Here is a 10,843-nt window from a genome sequence, read left to right on the forward strand (position 1 = left end):
TTGTCAGAAGAAAAGATTGTTTAGCATGCAGCCACAAAGAAGAAAAAAAGTTATTAGCCATTTATAATTTGATATATAATATGGCAAATGCAACAACTACACAGGCCTCAATGAAATAAGTTTACACTTTGTTGAGCGTAGATACCTTTATTGACAATAAAGACAATAACATGATTCTAAGAAGTACAGAAGTTATTAAGATGATGAAGCTTTTGTAACATCAGATTAATATTTATTTTATGCTTTTTCACCAATAAAGTTTTGTTTCTGGAATCCTTATGTGCCATATTTATTGTACTATTCTACTCTATGAATCAGTGCATACTGGAAATTTTGAATGCGGTCTGCAAAAAACTTAAACATCAAGTAATAATAATTCAAGGTTATTTTTTTTTAGATCATTTTGCTACATCTAGATGTAAATTAGACTTTGGTTAGAAAAAATGTTACTTTTCATTTAGAAGAAGAACCTGAGGGGGAGGGTTAGCTCTTTTTACTGGTTGTGTAGGTAAAATTGTAGAAACACGAATAACAAAACATATTTCTTCTCATTAGTAGGATCCTCTCATAACCGGAGTGACCATGACTTCGGCTGAATAATCTGGGGTAAATGATGTGTAAAAATGATGTCAGAGTTCAGACTACTGAGTTTAGTTTTACTGCCCATTACCAACTAAATATAATGATAAAGTCTGAGTTGAAGGCCACAGCTGGAGTTAGCCTCTGGGTTAGTGAACTTTGACTGACCACGTTTCTTTAATGTTAAACAGTAGGGGACAAACACATCGTTATTAAGCAGATCATTTTATAAGCCTATCCAAAACTATATTTAAAATATTTGACTTTCGCAGTAAGCAGATTAATGTCCGATCTTTAGTGTGAAGCTTATCTTATTATTAGCATTGTGTAAAAAACAAAGTTCAGTCTGCGGAAGGAGTTTCCACACGCTGGCAGGTAGTTCACGGCATTCAATAAGCGATCGTCTTTGAAGGAGAAATGTAGAAGTTTGTACAGGAAGAAGAAACATCATGATTTTCCATATAAGTTCGTATCAATTGGAGATTTTCCAAATAGGTTAAAACGCTTAAACTGGACTTTTGCTTTTTGATTACGGCAAACTTTATAGAAAAGGAAGACATCTTTAACTTTAACATCTCTAAAACCAATCTTCACAGAAATGGAAGTTCAGCCCAAAATCAGATCATGATGTGCACAAAAGAACGATACATAGAACTAAATATAGAATTAAATATTGAGAGCCAAGTTTTTTACTCCAGATGAAATCAAATCAGAAAAGTTCATCACAATGCAGGCTGATTAAACTCATCTCAGATTGGATGCGTCTCCAGGGAGAAAGTCTCTTTGCTCTAAAAAAATCCCGACAGTCCAGCACGACTCGCATTTTAAAGCTGCTTTTGAAAAAACAGCTGCAGGTGAGACTAAAGTGCACAGAAATGCATTCAGGGGAAATCAAACTTAGCTCATCAGTTCAGCATGAACACCTCCTGCAGCCTGTCAAGTGGGTGGGGAATGAATGTACTTGTTTCAGGTGACCTGGGCACCTGGCAGTCATCGTGCTGACCGTGAACTCGTCTGTGCTGAGGTATTTCTGAATCGATCACGTTACATGATGTCCACCAGCTGAATCTCAGCAGACAAGCAGGACAACAACCCCGAACAGATCTGCAAAACCTCTGCAACGAGATGGTTAAAATGCAAGAAGTCTAAAGACCTCATTTAAATAGAGATTTCAGCTTTTATAAATGTTTCTAAAGAGAAAACAAGTTTACTTTTTGAGATTTGTCAATTTAACTTTGATCATATTTTGATATTTTACTACTTATACCAGCTATTCTGCCATCGATATCACAAAAAGTAATATAAGAAACTCTGTGCTTTGTCACGCTACAACAACAAACTTCCATATATTTTACTTGGGATTTTATGTGACATACCAACACAAAGTTACACCTCCTATGAAAAGTGGAAGGAAAAATATATACAGCTAAACAGAATATACATATATGCACATTCTATTTAGCTCTATGGGTAGAGCTAAATAGAATAGAATAGAATAAAATAAAATAAAATAGAATAGAATAGAATAGAATAGAATAGAATAGAATAGAAATAACCTTTATTGTCTCTCAGTTGGAAATTTGTGTCTCCCAGTCTGTTAGCGCTGGAACAACACATGAAAGAAGTTGCACCTTTCTGCAGACCAGTGAAACATGAAACATAGAGGTTAAGATCAAAACATTTCATGCAACTTGGTGTTCCCCAGATAGTTTTGATCCAAGTTGACTGAACTTCAATTGCTCAAGATCAACTTTGATGTCCAAAGCTGGCAGAAACATACTTCACAAACATGACCGCAAAAGATATGTGGTTTTACAAACTGCTGACACGCTTCTTTTTTTTTTTTTTTTTTTTTTTTTTTTTTACTGGAGAACATTTTTGAGAAACATGCGTCGTTTTCGGTTTCACTATATGTCACAACGACTTGCCGTAAACCTCAGTTTGTTTCTTGCAGTAGCAGAAATTCCTCAGTAGGGGGCGTAGGCAGTGGCAGAGCCGCCACAGTAGCGGAAGTGACGTTTCCTAATTCGTTCGAGAACGTAAACAGTCATGGCGGACTGCGAAGCGGAACAGCTTGTGTACCTAGCTATCAGCAACATTCCCGTAGCCTTCCACTCGGCGGACCTGAGAAATTATTTCAGCCAGTTTATAGAGAGCGGCGGCTTTCATTGTTTTCACTACCGACATCGACCGGAAGTTCTACGGGAGCCCGAAGGGTCCGAACCTACGGTGGTCCAAGACGGCGAGAAAGCTAGCTGCGTGTCCCCAGAAGCCCACGAATCGACTCAGAGCAGCTGCGTGTCGAAGACTGCGGCGGTGAGGTCGTGCTGTTGTATCGTTTCAGTCCACGCTGAACACGCGGAGAGGTTCATCGGGATGTATGCGGGGAACCACTGGATCGACTCGAAGGGAAACTGGCTGGCCAGACGCTGTGTTATCAGGAGAATAAGAGTCTCGTACGACAAAGGTTAGTGAGTGATGCAATGTCATAGATATATACATAAAGGAGACGGTCATTTGATTACATTGTTGTCATTTTGTTATGACAGGAAATTGGAATTAAATTCATAAAGCAGTAATTTAATTACTCGTTACTCACGGCTCTTATGCACATCTATACTCTTTGGAAGAAAGAAAATGTAATTATTTTTCTACATCTAAAAGAAAATACTAATAACGATAACAATATGTTAGAATTTGTGAAGGGCTTTATAGTTGATGAGTTCTCACGTCGATGACATGTTTAAATTAGATGTCTAAATGTCTGCACTACAAACTTTTTGCAGGGCGATTTGGAATTTCATTTCCTGATCTAATCAAGATAAATGCACCTTGATGTTTATTTGTTTATTTATTTATTTATTTGAAGGATGATCATTTCACTGCTTTTTCTTCTTGTCCTAACCTTCTTGGACCAGGATTATTGTTTTTAACTGAATCTGTGGTTCTTTATGCCACACCATTGACGCTGCTGTTTTATGGAATTCATTTTTTAAAATAATTTTTTAGTTTTTTGGCCGGGATGTAAATAGTCTTTATTTGATATGTTACACAGATTTTAAGGGTTTAAAATAGTGCCTGATCCAAGTTTGTTGTGATACTAAAAAAAAAACAAACAGAGCAACAATGAAATTGCCCTTTATCACTCAAATGAACCTTTGTGGAACTCATGCAGATGATCAAACTCATCTTTGTAAAAAGTTTTGAACTGAAGTTCCCAACATCACAGAAGAATGGCAGCAAAATCTTCAGAACAAATCAAAAGTTTAAGGCTGTAGATAAAGTCTGCCCAATATTGTCATTCCAGGTGAAGGTTCCTTCCCTTATAAAACCAAGTATGAGCAGCGCCACCATGTCTCCTTCACTGAACTCTTCACTGAAGCTGACCTCAGCAGGCTGCCTGAGCTGAACCCACCAGCTCTGATGCAGAACGGGAACGTGGGCACGACCATCAAAGCCTTCCTCCAACTCATCCAGTCCTGTCGCCTCCCTCCACGCCTCATCCGAAAGCTGGGTCTCACTTTCCCGAAGACCAGCTCCAGCCGTCGCTACGGAAACGTGCCCTTCCACTACCACAACACGTGCGTCCTTCCTGCCACTGAGGAGACGGTGTTAACAGCTGCCGGACACGAGATATCAGGGCCAGGCTCGCTGAAGGCTCCCACTTCAAAATCGAGACACCTGGCTGACGATGTACACACAACCGAGGCTGACGACACCCAGAATGAAGAAGAAGGGGAGGACACACAGTCAAATGCAGACGATGTAGGTTTTATTAAGAGTTTAAAAAAAAAAAACAATGTTTTTGTCAAGATACATAACTAACCATCATCTTTCCATTTGGGTTTATAAAATAATGCCTGGTTGCAGGATGATGACCGCTGCGAAGAGTGGGAACGCCACGAGGCCCTGCATGACGACGTGACCAGCCAGGAGCGAAGCAAAGAGAGGCTTTATGAGGAAGAGATTGAGCTAAAGTGGGAAAAAGGAGGTTCTGGTCTGGTTTTCTACACTGATGCTCAGTACTGGCAGGAGGAAGAGGGAGGTAAGACATAAAAACAGCAAATATAATTCTGTTTTTCCAGATGATTTTCAAAATTGGAAATATACAGTGCTTTGTAAAATGTTTAACTCTTGAATTTCTCCACATTCTGTTCCATGGCAAATTTTTTGCAGTTACACATTTCTTGCAAAATGTCTTGGGTGAAAAAAGTCTTCCAGTGGATCTAGTACTTTTTACTGTAATAATATAGCAAAAAAAAAGTTAAATGTATATTTTAAGCATTTTTTTTGTTTTTTGCTGTGAAAAATGTTTACACATGAACACATCTTGGTCACACAAAAACTGGCTGGAAAAAAATGGTGCACCTAATCTCTACCTTCCCTGTAAAATAATGTGGCTCTGCTATTTTTGTAGATTTTGACGAGCAAACGGCAGACGACTGGGATGTCGACATGAGCGTTTACTATGACAAAGGTATCTGAGCCGTTTCTATCAGCTGTAATTGTCATCTTCACTAAATAATGAATTAAACAGCATTCCTTTTAACCTGATGGTCAGAATAATGCTAACCGTTCCTCTCATAGATGGAGGCGACATGGATGCTCGTGACTACATAAAAATGCGCTATGAGAAAAGGCTGAGGGACGGTGTTGAAGACGGATCAGGACACAATCAGTCGATTGGCAGCTTTGAGAGGTTTACTAAAGTAAGCATGCTTATTCAGATCATATGTTCCTGTACTCTTATGTGTGAATGTTGCTCACATGTTTTTTATGTGATTAGGGCTTTGGCCGACGAGTGATGGAGCAGCAGGGCTGGAGGGATGGCGAAGGGCTGGGAAGCAGCCAGGTTGGGATTCCTGAAGCTCTGGAGAATGAGGGCCAACATCCACACTGCAAAAGAGGCTTTGGGTGAGTGTGAATACTTGAAAGAGAATCAATAAACGGACAGGATTTAATTCAAGAAAGAAACTGAAATCTGGATTTCTATTACTGCAGATATCATGGAGAAAAGTTGGTGTTGCACCCTGTGAAGAAGGCCAGAACAGATTATCTCATCGGTACGGTGTACGACAAACCCAAAGACATAGATAAAGGCGACACCTTATGGAGGCTACAACCCAACACCAGCATGAAGTACAGAGGCTGGCAGCCAGGTGGCAGCATCGGATCAAAAAGATGACATGTTGCTCTGTCTGCAAAATGTATAGCTCTGTTGTATTTATTAGCTTTTTATAATAAAAAAATTCTTTATTTTTTTATTTTGTGTCCATATTTCCCCTTGTGCCTCACAATGATTCTGTTAGTCCACAAAGTAATATTCATTTAGTATTTTCAATTGCAGCACTGAAACTATGACAATGCCATTTACTAAAGAATAACAAGAACACAGCTATTACCTGCAGTTTGTCATAACCCAAAGTAAACATATCCCAGGGAGCCTTTTGCTCAGCTGACACAAAAATTTTACATTTTGGTCTACATCCTAATAACCGTGTGGAGGAAAACAAACCCTCAGAACTCATTAGGCTCACTTATAAGTGTGATAGTGGCAGCATTATGATGTGGGAATGTTTTTTTTTTTGTTTGTTTGTTTTTTTGTAAGTGGGGTAAAAAAAAACCCTGGTCAAAGGCCAGTCCTTTGAGAAAACCTGTCAGCAGCCAACAAAATGGAGAACAAAAATAGAACCTGGGGTACAGTTTAACCTCCATGGAAGGAAATCACTGCACAGAAGTAGAGCTGACAGAAGTCTGACTGAGATTTAAAAATTAGATCCATCTTTAGGCTCTCCCTCCCTTGACAGAGTTCAGGCGTAGCGAGAAATGCATGTAGTTTACTATGCAACAGAGTACCTTCACTTTAAAGATTACATTCCTCTTCTCTTTATTCCGTTTTATCCTTCCCCATAAACATAATTTGGATGCGTGTTTTTTGTTGTTTTTTTATTTCTTAATTGACTAAATATAGGGTACTTTTGAAATGCCTGCTGTGGGTTCTTAATTAACTTTCTCCTTTTTTAATCTAATTACAACAAAGGTGAAATTTGAAAGACAAATGTTTTTTTGTTTTTTTTAAACAACAGTATAAAGTTACATTTTAAAATAAAACGTGCGTAGGAATTGTGTGAATCAAGAAATGGCTGCTTTTATTTTGGAAAAACAACCCAAATAACCCGGATGTCGTTCGTAGCTTTAGCCTGAAAGCTAGCAACTGAAGTTTGCGTGCCTGACACTTACGTGACGTTGTGTGGTATACCGATGTTTAGGTGTAGATTTTTAAGGTCGTCTTAAATCTCAATAAGTTATTTAAGTAACGTTTAATTGGAGGTTTTATGTAAACCTTCCACGTTAAGGTTATTTATTCAATTTGTTTATCGAAGGAAGGTCCAGGACTTTTTATCCTTGCTATTATTTTTAGTGTAGTTTTCAGCGCGAGGAAGCGAATTTTTTGTGCCTTCATTTTTGTTTGTTACTGGTAGCAACAGCAGCTGCTCGGTAGCAGCACAGCCTGATGCTGCCACACCTGCTGCCTCTGTCTGACTGGTCCCAGTTGCCGTGAGCCTCTGCGCCCAGTCCGTAACACCTCGACACCATGTCGGCTCAGCCTGGACTCAAACCCTCCCTGCGCTTCGGTCAGGTGGTCATCGGCCCGCCAGGTTCAGGTAAAACCACCTACTGCCAGGGGATGCAAGAGTTCCTGACCGGCCTGGGACGCAAGGTGGTGGTGGTGAACATGGACCCGGCCAACGAAGGGATTCCTTACTCCTGTGCAGTGGACGTGGCGGAGCTGGTCACTCTGGATGATGTCATGGAGAACCTGAAACTCGGGCCTAATGGTGGACTTCTTTACTGCATGGAGTACGTGGAGGCCAACCTGGACTGGCTGGAGAGCAAGCTGACGCAATACAGTGACTGCTACTTCTTGTTTGACTGTCCTGGACAGGTGGAGCTCTACACCCACCAGAGTTCAGTGAAGAATATATTCTCACAGCTGGCCAAGTGGAATTTCAGAGTGAGATTATTTACCAATAATAAATAATGATCCCATTCTTTATGCAGTGCTTTCAAAAATACGGTGTCTTGCCACAGGCCTATCCCCATTTTACTCCAGTACTCCTGAGAAAAACCCAGTGCAGAAGTAGTGAGCTCACATCTGCATACTTTAATATCAATATTTAAGTCCAGCTGTTCTGTAAAGGACATAAAACACAAGTAAAGAGCTTCATTCAAAATAATGTGTGTGCAGGAACTCTAACATTACACATCATAGGATAAAAAAAAAAACACCCCATGGTAAGACATGGTGCATGATGCTTTTGTTTTGGTAGGGACTTGGAAACTGGTCAAAGTTGATGGAGGGTACTCCAGCTCAATCCCTGCTACAAAAAAAAAAAAAAAAAAAGATATATGCCACAAGTTGCAAAAGACTGGTGGTGATGTGGTTACTTTAAAAACAATGGGCAAAAATATTGGAAACTTGTAGAATCATAATCCAAAGAAACTGTGTGTTAACCCAAATGTGAAAAAAGTTCAGATAATAAAAAAAAAACTATACATATAAATACTTTTACAAGACACTGTAGACAGCATACTAATTTAACAAACTAAAAACGAGATGAATAGATTCTCATTCTGTCACACTGTCGGTGTTTTTATTTTTAATGTTCAGCTCACAGCAGCGCACCTTGTCGACTCTCATTACTGCGCCGACCCGGCCAAGTTCATCTCGGTGCTGTGCACGTCTCTCTCCACCATGCTGCACGTGGAGCTTCCTCACGTCAACATCCTGTCCAAGATGGACTTGATTGAACAGTATGGAAAACTGGGTATGCAAAGAGTTACTCGCATTATAACGCGAGAAGCAAGAAGAATTTCTGCCAAGTGGCTTGACGCTCCACTGTTTGTTTTACAGCTTTCAACCTCGACTTTTACACGGAGGTTATGGACCTGACCTATCTTCTCGATCACTTGGCTGCAGACCCCTTCTTTAAAAAGTTTCGCCATCTTAACGAAAAGTTAGCGGAAGTTATCCAAGACTACGGCCTCGTGTCCTTCGTGCCTCTCAATGTGCAGGTACCGCTGGAGCTTTCAGTCCTTTCACAAATGTAGCGAAACTCGGTGAGCTTTAATGTCTCAAGTGCTGCGAACTGGCAATAAAAGGAGTGTTTTGCTTCAGTGGGAATCCTGAGTAAATTTCAAGGATGTCTTACCAAGCAACTTTCGCCAGAGGTTTAAAGTCTTCAGTTTTGTTATAATGTATCAGCTTCATAGTAGCTTAATATTAATGAGCTCCTTCTTTCTGCTGCATTTTTCCCTGACAGGACTTATAAACAAAGAATCATCTGGTTGTTTTCTTCTGATGCAGAATCTTAGCATTTGTTCCAGGACTGTAAATGTTCATTTGACCTATTATTACGACATGTGATTTATTTTTTATTTTTTTTGCACTTTTACTCCTCATGTTGCGAGTTTAAAGCAAGTCTAATCTTTGACAATTGGTGAGAACGGAGCAAAATGTGGCTTTTTATCAGAAGTCCAACTTTTTGTTGCTTCCTCTGTATCTTAATTTATCCCACAAAGCCAAACTTGAGATTGAGGAAGCCCGATCACTGTGTTCTCTAGAAGACATCAAAATCTCTCCCTTTAAAAAAAAAAAAAAAAAAAAAAGACGCTGAAAGAACAACTAGAAATGTCCTCATATGTATGGCAAGGGTTTCAGTGAGAGTATTTTTAGGCGCGTGTTTTGTCAGGGACAGTTTCTCTGAATTTCTTTCGGGGAAGTCCCCAGATCACATGCTACTGCTTTTCCTCTCCCCAGGACAAGGACAGCATGATTCAGGTCTTACGGGCGGTGGACAAGGCCAACGGGTACTGCTTCGGAGACCTGGAGGAGAGGAATCTGCAGGCGATGATGTCAGCGGCTGTGGGGGCAGACTTCCAGTTCAGCTCGTATCCTTTCTCAGCCACTGCGGTGACTCATCTGGGTTCAGAGTCAAACTAAACACATTAAAGTTTAGCATACTCTGGCCGTTAGGTCATACCTCACCAGAACTATCAGTTATGTCAGAAAATTATGTAATAATAACATGCACTGAACATTGGTGGGACTTTGATGTGCTTTCCCTTAATGTCTGACCCACTAGAACTCTTGCAGTGCAAGAGCGGTACGTTGAAACCGGCGAGAAGACGGTGGAGGAGGAAATGATGGAACTGTAACACCAAAAGCTCGAATGAAGTGGACAAAACCGGAGGCATTTTTAGCACCGCCGAACCAGTTTTGGCAGCATTTGTGTTGGTTTTTGTAATGCAAAGTTTATTATAATAAAACATTTATAATATACAATTTTGAAACTTGTAAAAGACTTTGTTTTGTTCTTTTTGCTTTTTGTGGCCATGTGTTCTACAGCACCACATAACACTCATAAACTACAGCATAATTTAAAAATGTATGGTCTGATAAGACCAAGACAGAACTTTTCATAAACTAATACTGCAAATCACCAGGATCACATCCTACTCATGGTGAAACATGGCGGTGTCATCTTGAGGGGATTCCTTTCTTGAGTGGGAACAGGGAAGCTAAGATATTCATTTCTATGATCACGAAAACATTCTGATTCTGTTGTAGATCAGACAGTTTTAAAGGGGCAGTGTGATGTATTTTCGAGGCACATGGTGCCATTTTATAGTGCAATAGAATAACTATGTTAACTTCAGTTATAAAAATGCAAATGTCATAAATTTTAAGCTTCATTAACTTAAAATTGAAGAGACCAAGATTTGAATTTAGGCCTCTGTCTCTTTAAGAAGCTCCTGCTCTTTCTGACTGTGCAATCCGTCATCACAGCTAAAGCTTAAACATCGTTTTTTACCTTCAATGAGAAGCAGCTTGTACGTTAAGCTCAGCACATGCTTCCGGGTGTTTGCTAATTGCTGCTGGTGTTAGTCTGCATGAGAGCAAGCGTTTAGGCACCATGAGCGGTTGCCACGGGAGACTCAAGGATTTCTCAAACCTGCGTGACAGAATCAAAGCCCTCAACACTGCAGGTATGTTTTTGATGAGTAGTGGATAACTTTATTACGGAAGAGGATTAGAGCCTCTGGAAAAAAATTAAATAAAACAGTTCTGACTTTAATTTCAGAAGATTAAAGTCAGAATTATTTTTCTTCTTTTTTTTCGGTGGCCCTAATCCTCTTCCGTACATTATAACATAATATAAAACTCAAAAATGTTGATTTTGCACAATATTGTCCTTTGAAA

At 39.7% G+C, this 10,843-nt stretch overlaps 2 protein-coding genes across 2 annotated transcripts; both read left to right on the forward strand.

The window, feature by feature from the left end:
- The first annotated feature begins 2,595 nt into the window (after positions 1 to 2,595).
- On the forward strand, positions 2,596 to 5,843 carry gpatch3 (G patch domain containing 3). Its single transcript, XM_055042288.1, has 7 exons — positions 2,596 to 3,046; positions 3,887 to 4,344; positions 4,450 to 4,624; positions 4,997 to 5,056; positions 5,167 to 5,288; positions 5,366 to 5,493; positions 5,581 to 5,843. Exons 1-7 carry the CDS (start codon positions 2,629 to 2,631, stop codon positions 5,762 to 5,764), a joined length of 1,545 nt encoding a protein of 514 aa, XP_054898263.1. The 5' UTR covers positions 2,596 to 2,628; the 3' UTR covers positions 5,765 to 5,843.
- Positions 5,844 to 6,784: 941 nt separating this feature from the next.
- On the forward strand, positions 6,785 to 9,925 carry gpn2 (GPN-loop GTPase 2). Its single transcript, XM_055042290.1, has 5 exons — positions 6,785 to 7,594; positions 8,252 to 8,408; positions 8,495 to 8,655; positions 9,401 to 9,531; positions 9,726 to 9,925. The coding sequence occupies exons 1-5, from the start codon at positions 7,175 to 7,177 to the stop codon at positions 9,796 to 9,798; spliced, it is 942 nt and encodes a 313-aa protein (XP_054898265.1). The 5' UTR covers positions 6,785 to 7,174; the 3' UTR covers positions 9,799 to 9,925.
- The last annotated feature ends 918 nt before the right edge of the window (positions 9,926 to 10,843 follow it).

Source organism: Poeciliopsis prolifica, unplaced genomic scaffold (genome assembly GCF_027474105.1).
Source record: "Poeciliopsis prolifica strain line A6 unplaced genomic scaffold, Auburn_PproV2 SCAFFOLD017, whole genome shotgun sequence".
Lineage (NCBI taxonomy): Eukaryota > Metazoa > Chordata > Actinopteri > Cyprinodontiformes > Poeciliidae > Poeciliopsis > Poeciliopsis prolifica.

Coding starts and splice junctions, on each gene's coding strand:
- gpatch3 (XM_055042288.1), top strand. CDS start 2,629: ATGGCGGACTGCGAAGCGGAACAGCTTGTGTACCTAGCTATCAGCAAC. Junction 4,345..4,449: donor CACAGTCAAATGCAGACGAT/GTAGGTTTTATT, acceptor GCCTGGTTGCAG/GATGATGACCGCTGCGAAGA. Junction 5,057..5,166: donor GAGCGTTTACTATGACAAAG/GTATCTGAGCCG, acceptor TTCCTCTCATAG/ATGGAGGCGACATGGATGCT.
- gpn2 (XM_055042290.1), top strand. CDS start 7,175: ATGTCGGCTCAGCCTGGACTCAAACCCTCCCTGCGCTTCGGTCAGGTG. Junction 8,409..8,494: donor TGAACAGTATGGAAAACTGG/GTATGCAAAGAG, acceptor TTTGTTTTACAG/CTTTCAACCTCGACTTTTAC. Junction 9,532..9,725: donor GCAGACTTCCAGTTCAGCTC/GTATCCTTTCTC, acceptor CTGACCCACTAG/AACTCTTGCAGTGCAAGAGC.